The sequence below is a fragment of the Gopherus flavomarginatus genome, chromosome 2 (assembly GCF_025201925.1).
Source record: "Gopherus flavomarginatus isolate rGopFla2 chromosome 2, rGopFla2.mat.asm, whole genome shotgun sequence".
NCBI lineage: Eukaryota > Metazoa > Chordata > Testudines > Testudinidae > Gopherus > Gopherus flavomarginatus.
This window is the reverse complement of record NC_066618.1, coordinates 47271333-47287682: the sequence shown is the minus strand read 5'-3', so window position 1 is coordinate 47287682 and position 16350 is coordinate 47271333. Positions and strand designations below refer to the sequence as shown.

The window sequence follows — 16350 nt, the reverse complement described above, 5'->3', positions numbered from 1 at the left end:
TGTGCCCCCACTCAATCCCTTCCATGAGGCCCTGCCCCTGCCCTGCCTCTTTACACCCCTTCCCTGCCCCCATTCCAACCCCTTTCCCAAAGTCCCCTCCCAACTCCACCCCCTCTCTCCCAATATTCCAACTCCTTCCCCAAATCCCCACCTCCTCCTCTAAGTGCATCACGTTCCCGTTCCTCCCCACGATCCTGGAGCGTGCTAACACTGCCAAACCAGTGTTTGGTGGTGGCTGGGTGGGAAATGCTTGGAGGTAGGCGGAGGAGCGGGGACATGGCACACTCAGGAGAGGAGAAGGAGGTGGGGCAGGGGGTGAAGGGAGCTTGGCTGCCGATGGGTGCAGAGCACCCACTATTTTTTCCCCGTGAGTGCTCCAGCCCTGGAGCACTGATGGAGTCAGTGCCTATGCCCCGGGGCAGGGGGACAGCATATCTCCATACACTGCATGAGCCCACAAGAGCGGCCCCCACAGCCGCATTGGTTCCCAGCCCATGAGAGCTGCAGGGATGGCACTGGGGACAGAAGCAGCACGTGGAGCTGTCTCCTGCCACCCCCAGGGGCTGCAGAAATGTGCCAGCAGCTGACCTCTTCTGGGGGTGGCATGAGGCCACGGAATGCAGGCAGCCTGCCTGAGCCCTGCTGCTCCGCTGGACTTTTAGCGGCCTGGAGATCAAGATAGTCTGCAGAGGCTCCAGAATCAACCAGTTGATTGCGATCGACGGGTTGGTGACCACTGAATTGTGTATAATTATGGATTTTTTTCTGCAGGGTCCCCTTAGCCCGAGGCCCTGGCTGCAGCCCCTAAAGCCCCTGCGTTAATCTAGCCCTGGTCAGAGAGCAAGAGCACTGACATATCCGAGCAGGATGCAAGGCGGGCTAGTGACAGCTATCCCTGCAGGTGGGGCTGTGTCTCCCTGAATGGGGTGAGTGCAGGAGGAGACGCCTTGTCTCAGAGACCAGCAGGAGGACAACATGCGGCAGGGGCTGGCCAACGCCCAGAAGAGGCACTTCAGTCAGGAAATGGAGACTGTGGGTGAGCCGGTGTAACCTGGTATAACTCCATTGATGTCGCTTACACCAGACCCGGAGCTGGCCAGGACGCTGGGGACTCCACAGCCCGCACTATCTAGCGAAGCAGGCGGCAACTGCCAATAGTAGAACCCACCACTCGCCCCACTGCTAAGCCCCGCCCCCACCCGCTGTCGCGAGCATTGCCCCGCCCTGCCCGCGGGGTCGACCTGCGGCGCTCGGACGCCGATTGGTTCGGAACACTGTGGCCGTCATATAGGCAGAGATCAGCCCAGCGCGTGGAGGCGTGTCTAGCGCTTGCCCCCGGCCTGGGAGGCGAGGCACAGCGCGGCAGAGGTCCCACTACCTGTAACCGCTCACCCGGCAGCTGGGGCGGGATGCCGAGCCTGCTGGATGTCGGCGGGTTCATGCTGGAGCGGGTGGCCACGGGCAGCCCCCTCTCCATGGTGCTGGTTGCCGCCGCCTTCGTGCTGAGTCTGGGCTACCTGCTGCAGCTGGGTTTCCGGAGCCAGCCGCGGCCCGGCCAGGGGGTAGGTCCCGGGGCGAAGAAGAGGGGCCGGTAGGGTGGGGGCTGAGATGGCGAGGCCCGGAGGAGGCGTGGGGGAGGCTTTATGTGGGGACCTCGGCTGTGGGAGGGGCCGCTGCCCGGAGCCGGGGTGGCGAGGGGAGGGGGCACTGGGGGGCAGAGGAAGAGGACGCCCGTGTTACCTTGCTCGGAGGGGGCTGCTCAGCGAAACCCGCGCAGCGTTAAGGGGGAGAAGAGCCTGATGCCCTCAGCGGCCTCCCCCCCCCCACCTAGCCCTGGGGTGCGCGGTGCCGCCTTGGAGCCCAAAGCCTCGGGTCTGTCTGGAGAAACCTGTATGTGCCCCTTCTGGGCAAGGAGCTGTCCCCAGGGAAGAGCTGGCAGGGTCAGACTGTATGGGGAAGGATTTGTGAAGGAGTTTTGTATTTGGCTTTGTTTCCGGAGAGTCACAAGCTGCACACCCTCTGGAACAGTTCCATTGGATCGGGCACTGCCCTACCTATTGCACAGAAGAAAGATTTCTTTGCCTCCAAGTAGGACTGACTTTTTGGAACAAACCTTTTAAAATGCGCTTACATGCATGGCTGTCCGTAGGATTTATGGGTCCGTATGCAGTATTATTAAACTGATGCCCCTATGCCTGACTTTCTTTTAGCAACACAAACGTAAGCTTACAGTATTGGAAACTTGCCATGTGCACTTTATTAAGAACAGCTTAATTGTGCCACCTTCACCTCCAACCTCTGCATAGTGCTGCCTTCACCCTAGCACCTGCAGTTGTTGCCTACCTGTGCCCTCAACCCCAGCCCTGCCAGTGTGACCTGCCACACCATCCCCCTGCCCAGTACCCCCTTATGCCCAGCAACCCCTCATCCAGAGATGTCCACCACAGATTCCTATGCCCAGCAATCTCCCATCCACAGACCCCTGCCCAGTGCCCCTCTCACTGTCCCTCACCTCCTCCCCCCACCCAGCACCCCATAGTCCTATGCACAATATTTTAAAATTCTGCAAATTTTGTCAATAAATAAACGTGGAGGCTCCAGCATGGCAGTGGCAAGCATAGGCCACTGCCTGTGTGTAGGTGGGAGATCATGCTGCAGCCTTCTCTCCCCTCCTAGGACAGGGACTTGGCAGTGAGATACTTCTGTGCATGTCAAAAAGCCACTGGGAAGCATTTTACATGATGGCTGGGATGTCAGCCATGACCCAAAATCCTTTTGAATGATAAAAAAGAAACAGCTGATACTAATGGCTGAGTACAGCCCTCATCCAGGCCCTTGCCTGTCATGGCTCCGGGCCATCAACTCCCAAATGGCCTTTCATTCTCCCTAAAATAGAGTCTCATTGCAGCCTCATCTATTATACAGCACACTTTATATCTTTCCATTTACCGTATCTTTCTAATCTAGTCTCATTAACCCGTCTCCAGAAGTATGTATTTGAATCTTTCCTATCTTTAGATCTTTGGTTAATAACAATCTCTTATCCAAAGCTCTAGGTGCCATAACATGAGTAATGTTATGGTTATTTATCCATATACATTCTCAGCCAATGTGAGTTGTTTAATCCAATTATTCACATAATAAATCAAGAAATAAGTCAGCAGTCCTAATGCAGTATTTAATTCTTTTTTTGAAGCAATCTAAATGTTAAATGAATATTCTCTTGCAGAAATACCCACCTTATATTTCGTCTAATATCCCTTTTCTTGGACATGCAGTAGCATTTGGAAAAAATCCTATTGAATTTTTAGAAAATGCCTATGAAAAGGTGAGTCTTGCCTAATGAGTGGTTGAGTGTACATAGGATATTCTTATTTGTTCTGCTACTTTCTGTGTTCCCAGAACCTATTTAGAATTTGAATAAATCTGAATCTCCTTGGAATGAAATGTTTACACGTTGTCTGCTAGAGTTCAATATACCATACAACCTTGATAGTGTGGGCATTTAATGTAGTAATACCTCATTCTGTGGGCAAGTTAATGATAGAAAGGTAAGGGAGATGTCATTTTGATTAATAAAAATCTACAGAATCATAATTTCAGTGGTGTCGTCTTTTGTGGTGGGGCAGGTTAGACTTGGTGCCCCCGGTTCCCAGCTTCAAGTCCTCTGGTTGGTGGAAAGTGTGCTAATGCAGTTTCTTTGGAATTGGGTCAAGCTGGATATCATTCAAAAGCCTTTTCTTCCACAAACACAGTGATACCAAACATAATAAACCTAGAACAGTTATGTAGATATGCAATTGAGAAAAAATACTTAAAAATTAACATTGTGAATTATACTTTGACATAGGGATGCATTGCTTACATAAAAAAGACATTGATCTTTGGCAATTCTAGGTAAGTTGGCCTTGGTATGTAGAACTGAAAACATTCTTTCATCATCAGTGTTGTCACCAGGTAGGGCATCATTGCTAGACATGTTGTCACATTGATCCTCATCCACACCACACTTGCACACCTAGGTACAAGACAGGCTACTGGTCAAACATTTTTAAAGTGGTAGGCATCTGGTCTTTTCACACAAACATTTGATTAGCTGAATGATGGAGTCAGGAGTGCATGGTATATTGCACAAAACTGGTGTGATCAGTTCATCCTCTAAGACCATACATGCCTGATAGGGAAGTGTAGTTTTGGATTTGCTCAATCATCCCATCCCACTACTTTATAATTTTGCCTTCTTAATAACAGGTTGTGACATACCAGGATATAGTCCAGACTAATGGACTGTATCACTCCGTCCCTTGGGATGATCTTTAAAATGTTCTGCTCCTGTAGCTTCCCTGCCTGGGTTGCTCACAAACAGTACTTCTGGGAGAATTCTGCATCACTGTGCAATGCAGAATTTGCACAGAATTAATGTTCTGTGCAGAACTTCATTTTTTCCTGCGGAATTGGTGCTGCAGAGCTGCTGGCTGCCATTAGAGACCTCTGGAGCCCAGAAAGCCTGACTCCCCAGCTTGCAAATAGAGGACACTGCCAGAGGGAGGGGGAGCTGAAGGGCTCCAGGCAGCTGCAGTTTCCAGCATGCCCTGGAGGTGTGCGGGAAGCTCTGGAAGCCAGCATCATGTTGTTTCTCCTTCTGTATTCCTGGGCTCTGGGGGAGGAGGGAGTCCAGGTGTCTGGCCCTGCAGCTGGGCTCTGGGGGCATAGGGGGTGTAGGTGTCTGGGCTGGGGGGCACCCTGCAACTGGGTTCTGGGAAGGAGGGAGTATTGGTGTCTGGCCCCACAGCTAGACTCTGGGCGGGAGGGGATGTGGGTGTCTGGCCCTGCAGCTGGGCTCTTAGAAGGAGCCAGACATCCACTCCTCCAGCACCTACCAACTGTATGCCCCCCTCCAGCTCCCACTTCCCCTGACAGTATCCTCTATTTTGGGAATCTCTGTATAGTAGCCTGAGGGGAACAGGGCAAAAACACAAGTTCCCCTCAAGATGTGCTCAGCTGACATGCATGATGCACCCAGACTAAGGTGCTCATAAAAGCATAACAGAGAAACAGGAACTGGGTTGTTGTAGGTGATTCTTTAACTCTCTACTCCTGGCAGAATATTTTTTGTTGTCTTTATTGTTAAAGACCTACTTGCTGACAGGCATATTGAAATAAATTACCAAAATAATTGAAACTGGGATGACTATATTCTTATTTTGACAAATATGCAGAAGTTTATTAACTACCAAGAGATTTTGAGTACAAGTAATGAGACATAAGTCAGCAATGATTACAAGAAAAATAAAGATAAAATGTTTACTAATACTTAACAAGCTACATTAGATTCAAAGCAAGTTCTCACTACATTCTTCAGCAAATTACTGACTAAACTCTTAGGTCAGAATTCCTCCCCCAGGCCTATGCTGCTTCCTTTGTCCTTCAGATGTCATGACTATGATGGGCAGAGAGAGAGAGAGAGGATGTCTCCCCTTTTTATAGTCCTCTCCCTGCTTTCAGAAGCATTTTCAGGTAGGAGTATGGTGACAGGCAGTTTGTGTGGGTGGGAACTCTATATTTGTTTGTTAAGATGTAGATTTTTTCACCCAAGCCCTCTTTCCTGCCAGAGAATAGCCACTTACCAGGTAATGGCTCACTGGCCTTGTTTACACATAGCTAAGGGATCAGTTTGCTATTTGTCTGTGAGGAACTTTTTGGTCATTCCCTAGACTTGGATCATGTATTAACACCATAGAATGGAATCTTATAACTTTACATACAACATTGCCATACATGTTTTACCAGGATAATAATGACCAGAAAATTATGAGTTTTTAAATGACGCCTCACAAGACATACTTTGTGCAAAGATAATTACAAAAGCAGACACAGAAGTACGTTCTGTCACACAGGTATAAATGCACCTGTTATCAGTGGCAATTTTTATCTGCTTTTTGGAAAACATCCACCAGTGTAACTCTGCCATGTGTCGTAATGTTGATTTGTAAACATTTTGTCGAATATATATCTACATAATTGTTCTAGGTTTGTCATGTTTGGTACCATTGTGTTCGTGGGTTGAGCTGGGTATCATTTCTCTCTTTTTTCCAATGACACTGTACTATCAGCTTTTCCACCAGCTGGAGGACTTGGAGCTGCAGAGGCAAGGGGCAGTGAGTCCTTACCTCCCAAGCCGCAGAGGATGACACCATTGAAATTGTGATACTGCAGATTTTTACGAATCAAATGACATGTCCCTTTCCTTTCTGTCATTAGTTTGCGACTGGAATTCCACATGCTCTCAGACTATGACTGAAACAGAGTCACATCCCTGGATTTCAGTTGTGGACATGACCTGATTTCAAAGAAGTGTAAATATAGTTGAGGGAAGTGGATTCAGTAGTTACCCAATGAGCTATTTGAATTACTTACCTTAACATTTGTCGGTACTACTCAGGCTGTCTTTCTCAGTCTCTTTCTTGCTGATAATCTTGGGTCCTGTTAAGAGGTCAGCATATGACTGGGCCACTACCCTGACTACTTGAAGAATTTGAGTGTCTGTTATAAACTATGAATAATTGGGTGTTCAGTATCATTTCATTTTTTCCCTGGGCTAGTAAAAATCTGATCTTGTACTCGTAGTGTCTGAATTATGTCAGAAGAAGGCTTAACAGTTAGACTTTCTGGAACTACAGACTTGACTCGTGGTACTATTGATTTCATGCTTGTGAAATGGACAAACTTAATATGCACATCACTTCAATGGGGATTCGGTCAAAAAAAACCTTAAAAGTAGAGTTGGTTGTGTTTTATTGAAAAGTACAGGTTTCTTTAAACCCAAAAATTCTCATGAAAGTGATTTGGGTTTAAAATTTCAGCAAATGATCCAACTTGCTCTATACGATGATTTCCAGGCTATATGTCCTGGGGTTGGGAGCCTGAAAGCCCTGACAGATCCAACTGGAGCTTGGGCTCTCAGGACTTAGTCTCCATGGCAGGGAGCCTGGAAGCCAGATTCTCGTGGGGGATTAGCTTTTGATTTCTGAAGCAAGGAGCCTGGAAATCCTGGGGGTTCTCAAAGGTTCCAGGCTCTCTGCTGTGGAATTCTCTACCTCTCTATATCCAAGTCCCCTTACTGTTTCTGTGGTTTCACATATTCCTGTTTTAAAGAAGGTCTTTCCCCTGTTGTGGAAACCCCCTCCTGCACAGATGAAAATAGAAACTGACTCATTAGACACAAAATGCAACCAAGTAAACAGGAAAAACACAAATCCTTTATTTATAATCTTGGATATTACCTCCATAAATATATTTGGGAAAATCAGATTTAAGTTTGATTTAAGATATTCATGTCCCATTAAGTGATTTTTAGTCACTTCTTGTAAGAATAGGGGCTTGTGCTTATTTCCTTTGGTCAAACTTCTCTCTTACCTCTCCTCTTCTTCCCCAGTGTGCAGTGCAAACTATGCATCAGTTGTCTAGTTGGCTGCTTTTCTCCTTTCCCACCCCAGAGGTGGCTGCACTCCAGTAGTATTGTGAGCATATAGATTTGAAGCAATTAAAATCTGAAAGGTTCTACATAAGGATACATTTTTTTTAATGTTCCAGATTCTCATTATTTTAAATTAACTTGTCCTTTTCCCCCTCAGTATGGGCCTGTGTTTAGCTTCACTATGGTGGGCAAGACGTTTACCTACCTACTGGGCAGCGATGCTGCTGCTCTAATATTCAACAGTAAAAATGAAGACCTGAATGCAGAGGATGTATACTCTCGACTGACCACACCAGTCTTTGGCAAGGGAGTTGCTTATGATGTACCTAACCCGGTATGTATTTAGAGTACAAAGTCATTTAAACATCTAGGGTGCAGATCAAATCCTGACAAGGTGTCCATGAGCTGTTTGGCCTATGGGGATTGACAATATCAGTGAAATTCTGGTAGCGTGGCTTGCCAGTACAGTTGCTGATTTTGATTGTTTGGCATAGAGAGACCAAAGACTGAACACATTTAGGCTCTGATATTGTTTTTTATATGGTCATCTACTGGTTTGGACAAAACTCATGGGTTAGACCTTCTTCTCCTTCCACCACAGTGGAAAACTAACAGCTTTGTCTTCTTTCCTCCTTTGAGCTTATACTTTCTGAGTGCTGCAGCACCTCACTGGCTGTTTACTTTTAACCTAAGAGCACTTTTAGGCTCACTCCTTTCCATGGGAGCTTCAGAGTGAGATTTTTATATAGATAGATAGGTCTATCTATCTCAGAGAACTGGAAGGGACCCCAAAAGGTCAATCGAATCTAGCTCCCTGCCTTCACTAGCAGGACCAAGTACTGATTTTGCCCCAGATCCCTAAGTGGCCCCCTCAAGGATTGAACTCACAAGCCTGGGTTTAGCAGGCCAATCCTCAAACCAATGAGCTATCCTCTTTTCTACCAGGCCTATTTGTACATACAAATGTGAGGCTGTACCACTTCCCCAAGTCACTCTGATAGTCCCTCTCTCTAGTATCAGATCTAAGTGCTTAGTGGGTTGTCCTTACAAAACCTTGCACTTCTACCCTCACCAGCAGGTGGTATTGAGTCTCCTCAGTGCAGTAGACAGCAAGCAGCATAACCCCTCTCTGTTACTTCTTCCTTCTTTGCCTTGTATTCTTGAAGAGGCTGAGACTGGAGAGGAAGGCAGCAGACCTTCCTCCCTGACTATGGGAGGATGGAGGACTGCACAAGGTGAAAGCTGAGAGTTTTGAGGATGATAGTTATGTAATGTGCTGCTATGGGTGAAAAGAGACAGTTAGAACCATGAGGTCTTCAGAATCCTTTCATTCTTGAAGAGCTAGATAAACAAAGGCTGACTGGCTCCGATAATTTTAATCAAACCTGTAGGTGGCTGTATATTTGCCATGCTGAAAGTAGCAAGGTGGAATACTTTTGCAGATTGCCCACAAGTTAGTTTCAGAATGGACCAAGAACATGGAACTTGCTGCCCGATGAAATAAGTGTTTGCTAACCTCACTATTCAGAGCTATATGCTAAACTCCCGTCTTCAACCAAGCTGTCCAATACTATCCACATTCTAAGATGCACTTTTAAAAACCCATAAGCTGTTGTCTTGGTGGCTGGGAAGGATAAGTGAGTGTTTGTGTGGGTGTTTTTTTCTTTGCTTTTTGGAACCTATGAGGCTCTCTGGGAAGAGGCAATGAGTTGAATGGGTACATAGAAGTGTAGACAGAATATTGACTTAATGACTACCAAATGTTGACCTGAAGAGGTTTGCCGAGGAGTTGCTCCAAATATGAAAGTATACTGCAGTGGCACTTGAATTTCTTTCTAGTTAATAACATTCAGTTGCTGAAGCTTTTGCGCGTGGAAAAAGATTAAAAAGCTTTAATTACAATGTAATGACACAATGTTCATGTTCAGAAAGCAGTAAGAACAGGATTTAAGTGTATCCTAGAATGCAGTTCCACACATTTGCCAGTTTCCATTCACGAGAGAAGAATCTAGACTTGCTCTTGAAAATATAGTAGAAGCTTATGTTATCAGGAACTCACTTCCATCAGTAGTTCAACTACCAACCAAGATTTTAGTTTTCAGTATTTTGTTCTTTATGTACAGTAATTCTGTAAAATTTAAAATAAAATTCCCCACTACTAGTGACAGTGATGTGAGTTGAAAACCTCCCAGCATTTATAATTTAGCTGAAAGTTCAATAACATGAATTTCCAAAGTAGGTCATAGTATTTGATTTAGGTTTTTTAATATTACTTGCTCTATCTGGCTTCATTCCCAAAATAGGGAGTAGCAGTAAGAGCCTGAAATAGAATGACATAAGAAAGCTTCAGCTGGTATAGAGTACAGCGGCCCATCTGCTTGGAAATAATCCCAGTACTCTGCTTTTCAAGATAGGCCCTTCTTGAGGGGTTGCTTCTTACTCAGACCATAATTTTCAGCAACAGCTACCTTACACCAATGCTATGAAACTTGGTCAGTGTGATACTTGTTAACATGGATAGAACTGTCAAAAGAGCTAGACTCAGACTTTGGAACTTAAACTCACAATATATAAGAATGACCATTGATTGTGCTTTCAGAACTAAATGCCAAACCCATTCCTTTGATTAAGCTTCCTCATATGCTACATGAAAATTAGGAGAGGAAGGAGCTTGCTACTTTTTATGCCACTGCAGGTGAAGAAGGGAGGGAGGGCGTTTGTTTTTTTTGTATGAGGTGCTCTAAGCAAGGTCTGGCCTGTCTCCCAAGGTCTGTGAGAGTCCAGTCCACACAGGAGGTCTACTTCCTACACACCACAGTGCTAATACATGATGGTCACATAAACACCACCCTATACTGGAAACCTACTGACCGCTATACTTACCTGCATGCTTCCAGCTTTCATCCAGACCACATCACGTGATCCATTGTCTACAGCCAAGCTCTAAGATACAACCGCATTTGCTCCAATCCCTCAGACAGTGACAAACACCTACAGAATCTCTATCAAGTGTTCTTAAAACTGCAATACCCACCTGGTGAAATGGAGAAACAGATTTACAGAGCCAGAAGGGTACCGAGAAGTCACCTACTACAAGATAGGCCCAACAAAGAAAGTAACAGAACGCCACTAGCCGTCACCTACAGCCCCCAACTAAAACTTCTCCAGCGCATCATCCAGGACCTACAACCTGTCCTGAAGGACGATCCCTCACTCTCACAGACCTTGAGAGACAGGCCAGTCCTTGCTTGCAGACAGCCCCCCAACCGGAAGCAAATACTCACCAGCAACCACACAACAGAAACATCAACCCAGGAACGAAACCCTGCTACAAACCCTGGTGCCAACTCTGTCCACATATCTATTTAAGGGACACCATCATAAGACCTAACCACATCAGCCACACCATCCGGAGCTCATTCACCTGCACGTCTACCAATTTGATACATGTGCCAGTAATGCCCCTCTGCCATGTACATTGGCCAGACTGGACAGTCTCTACGCAGAAGAATAAATGGACACAAATCTGACATCAGGAATCAACATTCAAAAACCAGTAGGAGAACACTTCAGTCTCTCTGCTCACTTAATAACAGACCTCAAAGTGGCAATTCTTCAACAAAAAACTTCAAAAACAGACTCCAGTGTGAAGCTGCAGAACTGAAATTACAGTAACGCCTCACTTAAAGTTGTCCCGATTAATGTTGTTTCATTGTTCTGTTGATGATCAGTTAGGGAATGTGCTCGTTTAAAGCTGTGCAGTGCTCCCTTAGAACGTTGTTTGGCTCCCCCTGCTTTGACAACTGCTTGCAGGAAGAGCAGCCCGTTGGAGCTAGCTGGTGGGGGCTTGGAACCAGGGTGGACTGGCAGCTCCGCATCAGCTCCCCATTCCCCTAAGTTCCCTGTGCAGCAGCCACCCAGCAGGTTACCAATTGCCGGCAGTTCAGCTGTCCCTCCCCCTACTGCCATGTGCTGCTCCTGTACTCTGTCTTGGAGCTGCTCCCCGAGTCTCCTGCTTGCTGTGTGGGGGTGAGGGGAAGAAGGGGGCTAATGTCAGGGTGTCCCTTTTCCCCCCGCTCCTGCACTCCACTTACCTTATTTCCATAGAGCAGGGGACACACACAACAAGGCTCGGGACTGGAGGGAGCTTCCTGGCAGCAGCTGCATCTCAGCTTGCTGATTATCTTAACAAGGCAATGTACTTAAAAGTGGGGTCAGCCTACTTTAAGGGGAAATGCGCATCCACTCACTCTCTCTCTCTGTCTGCCATGCTGTCTCTCCTCTCTCCATTCGTGCTGCCTTGTAGAGTGTGAGGCTACATTAACAACGAGTTAACTCTTGAGGGCTCAGCCGACTGCTAGTTCATCATTTAGCAGTAAGGCATTCCCTGGGAAATATCCCACTCTCTTCCACCCTCTGACTTCCCCACCTCAACCATGCTTCACAGTCATCACTGCTGTGTACAGTATTAAATTGTTTAAAACTTGTGTGTTTGTGTAATAAATAATACACACACTTTTGTCTGGCAAAAAAAAAAATTCCTTGGAACTTAACCCCCCTATTTACATTAATTCTTATGGGGAAATTGGATTTGCTTAAAATAGTTTCGCTTAAAGTTGCATTTTTCAGGAACATAACTACAACGTTAAGTGAGGAGTTACTGTAATTTGCAAACTAGATACCATCAGATTAGGCTTGAATAAAGACTGGGAGTGGTTGGGTCATTACAAAACCTAAATTTAATTTACCCAATACTAATTTCTCCCTACAGTTACTCACACCTTCTTGTCAACTGTCTGTAATTGTTCACTCTCTTACCACTTCAAAAGTTATGTTTCCTCTCTTGGTATCCTGCTGTTAATTGATTTCTCTTGTTAGACTGACCTAACACTTGGTAAAGCAAACCCCATTCTTCCATGTATTTATACCTGCTCCCATATCTTTTACTTCATATATCTGATGAAGTGAGTTCTAGCCCATGAAAGCTTATGCCCAAATAAATTTGTTAGTCTCTAAGGTGCCACAGGGACTCCTCGTTTTTTTTATAGACAGCGATATTATTACACCTAAGTTTCATCTAAATGTTAATATTCCCTTTTGATTTCTGAATCAATAGAGTATAGTAATGAACAGGAACCATCTGGTTACATGATTAACATCTAACAAGATGTAAGTAAACACATACAATTAGTATTTACCACTAATTCTGTAACAACACATGTTTCCATTTCAAAGCTCTAGTTTATCTGACATGGCTTTGTTATAAAGATGGCCCTAATTACCATTTAAGTACTCTTGTAATATGTTTTTGAAGTTTGAATTCAGGTCATTTAGCCTGCTAGTTGCTTAACCGTTTCTGGCTCAGTGTTGCAACACTTAGTTAACATTTTCAGATTTGGGTGCCTAAAGTTAGGCACTAAATAAGTGGCCTGATTTTCAAAAGATGCCAAGTATCTGCAGCTCCCACTGAAGTCAATAGGATCTGCAGGTTCTGTTTAGCTATCTGAGTGACTGAAGTTAGGAACTCTATTTAATTCTGAAAATGTTAGCCAAATGTAGTGTCAAACTTTAATATAGAATACGATAAGTGAGTTCTGCTTTGACTCTAAGAGATTTGCAATTTGATGCAGTTTGGATATCCTTACGCATTCTTACTTGAAAACCAAAGCAGCTAAACTTTAATGGTTTATAGTTTAGGGTTTTTAAATTGTGTTTTGGAATTTGTAAAGAGTGTGTAGTAGATTTTAGAGTCCTAATCTTGATTTCAGTTTACTTTCGTTTCTAGAAGGTTCTCCCTGTCCATGGTGACTCTCATTTTTCTATTTCTGTCTTTTCTGTTTTAGCACCACTTGCAATTAGCTGTTAATGACTAAACTGTAATTATGTACCTCATGTTCTATACCTCTACTATCTTAACCCTTGCAGGTATTTTTGGAACAAAAGAAAATGCTAAAAACTGGGCTGAATGTAGCTCAGTTTAAACAGCACGTACCTGTAATTGAAAAAGAAACAAAGGAGTACTTCAAATCCTGGGGAGACAGTGGAGAAAGAAGTAAGCAAGATCAGATGCTTCTGTGTTTTGAAAAGTTATGCTCAAGGGAGTGCACGAGAAGTAGACAAAACTAGCTTCATATGGTAGTATTTTGATCTACTTGAACATTTTTAATAGAAAGAAAAGATGGGTTCAACTGTATCACACATCCATGCTCAGAAGAACCAGGTACAAAGCATGTTCTTTGCCTACTTAAAGCTGAGGGGAGGATGAAGCCACTCACGAACTTAGTAGTAGGTTGTAAAGAGCTAATTTGCTCTTGGCTTTGTAGTCTCTACCTGTTTGTCCCCAACTAACAGTTGAGGCTGCATTAGGATAGTTTTGCAGGGGTTAGGCCACTTGTGCCTAATATCTTCACTGTTAAACCAGCAACTCATCATTTCTAAATGTTGTTGTTTCCTCGTTCCAGAATCAAGGTCAATAACTCACATCCTCTTTAAAGAAACAGACTATTTGTACTTCCTTAACTAAAACAGGCTGACTTAGGCCAAATTAGATTAAAAATTAATCAGAAAAAATAGACCCCACCTGTCCATTTATTAGTCAGCATTCCCAAATTTCATTGACTTGAATAGGGCTGCTTCATCATGGGCATGTTACTCCTAGGGGAATTCTGTGTCACTGTGCAATGCAGAATTTGTGCAGAATTAATGTTCTGTGCAGAATTTCATTTGTTCCTACAGAATTGGTGCTGCAGAGCTTCTGGCTGCCACTAGAGGCTGTTGGAGCCCACAGAGTCTGACTCCCCAGCTCACAAATACAGGACACTGCCAGGGGCTGGGGAGCTGGAGGCTTCCCAGCAGCTACAATTCCCAGCATGCCCTGAAGGAAGGAGACGGTGCGCAGGAAACTCCATACAAGCTCAGGACCCAGCATCTGGCTGTTTCTCTTCCTGGATCCCTGGGCTCGGGGGGTGGAGGCAGTGTGGGCTGGGAGGAGGGAGGGCATTCCATAGTTGGGCTGGTGGGGTGGGGTGGGGAGGGAGTGCATGTTAGGTTCTGCAACTCCCTCCAGCACCCTCAAATACTCCCTCCCAGTACACACACACCCCTCAGGCACCCCTAGATACCTCTCCCAGCTCCCCTTCCCTAGCGGTGTCCTCTGTTTGGGAACTTCTATATGGTAACTCTATGGGGAAAGGGAGAACAAACGAGAATCTACCAAAAGACCAGAAGGGCAGAGTTTTCCTCAAGATATGTCCAGCTGGCACATGTGACACACCCAGACTGAGACACCAAACAAAAACATAAGAGAAACAGGAACTGGATTGTCGTAAGGGTTTCTTTAAGTCTCGACTCCTGGAGGAATCTCTTTTGTTGTCTGTATTGTTACAGACATACTTGTTGATAGGTATTTTGAAATAAATTACCAAAATAATTGAAACGGGCGTGATTGTTATTTTGACAACTGACGTGCATAATTTTTAATTGTGCAGAATTCCTCCAGGAGTAGCATGTGCATGAGTAAGAATTGCACAGTTGGGCCCACAGAATAGAAGATGGTTAAGATTGAATTACTTGTGTTTCTAGAGCAGTCTCTGTAAAACTATCAGATTTATCAGCAGAATATTTTTTTATTGCTGCTCACTTCTTTTCTGACAGCACGAGCAATCTTTGTCCAACCCCCCTAAATGTGTCGTTACTCTTTTCACGGTATGTCTGTTTGCATATGCCCTAAGATTATCTGTGAAAGGTGTAGGATTGTACAGAAGCAACTTCTTTTCCTGATAACTGTAGTTGACACTTTTTTTGGATCTTTTCCAAATAAAACTGCTTTCCTCAAACATAACCAATTTTTTCCATCTTTCGTTGCCTGTATATTAGAGTAGCTCATCAAAAACACTCACATCATTGATGAAGTTAAGGAAGTTAACAATGCCTTGCTTTTGTATCCTATGTTGAATTTGTTATTGTCATCTAAGACCCCAGGAAGTCTCTCTTCCTCTGTACTACAGGCCATGATGGATTGTTAGTATGGTCCAATCTACCACAAAAGTGGTGGATTAAAGAACAGATACAGAAGTTTTTAATCAAGCTAGATACAACAATGACTAATGTACAGACCAGTACCCCAAAATACAAAGTAGTAATAAGGGCTTCTGTAGCTCCTTAACCTGAACTGCCCATAAATTCGGTCTCTTGAGGTCATTCTCAGTGAACCAGCTGCCGCTGTCTTCCCTACAGCTCCCTAGTAAGTGAGGAGTCTGTATTTTGAAGACCCCAGACTCCCTCCTCTTTTCCCAGCTTGTTTTGTCACATAACATGACAGCCATACAATTTTCTCCCATTGTAATAGAGCAGCTCGAACATCCTCAAATAGTTTACTCCTTCCTGACTACTGTAGATAGGACGCTGTGCAGACTAGGCTTTGAGTCCAACCTTGAGGTCTGAGGATTATTGTTCCAGGACTAGCTTCTTGGTATTGTTTTCTCTCTGAAACCAAATCTCATCAGTTTTCTTCTACAAGTGTTGCACCCTTCTTTGAGAGCTGTGAGCAGGGATCCTAGCACAACATAGCCCTCATCTCCACTGGAAAAATTTATCTTGGAAATACTTAAAAAATATTTTCCTTCAGTTGGTTGAAATTCACCTTACGTTCCCACAGAAGTGCTTCAAATCAACTATGTGATGCTAGGGCATGAGTTCAACCACCATGGCAATTACTTCTGGATTTCGTAGGAGTAAATAACAATCAAGTGCCAGTTTGGGCACATCTTGCTTGCACAAACGGGCTTGGGGCTTACAGCTGCCACAGTTAGTGAATCCCCTTTAGTTCTCTGCAATGCTTTCTATCTTCTCTCTCAGCCGGCATTTCCAAGTAA

At 44.8% G+C, this 16350-nt stretch overlaps 1 protein-coding gene across 1 annotated transcript in view; it reads left to right on the top strand.

Annotated features, from left to right (window-relative positions):
• The first annotated feature begins 1321 nt into the window (after window positions 1–1321).
• LOC127044557 (lanosterol 14-alpha demethylase) overlaps window positions 1322–16350 on the top strand; it is a 35639-nt gene continuing 20610 nt past the window's right edge. Inside the window, exons 1-4 of the mRNA XM_050939585.1 lie at window positions 1322–1562; window positions 3230–3328; window positions 7635–7811; window positions 13403–13529. Coding sequence (XP_050795542.1) covers window positions 1410–1562; window positions 3230–3328; window positions 7635–7811; window positions 13403–13529 — 556 coding nt within the window. The 5' untranslated portion in view covers window positions 1322–1409. The remainder of the gene's footprint in view (window positions 1563–3229; window positions 3329–7634; window positions 7812–13402; window positions 13530–16350) is intronic.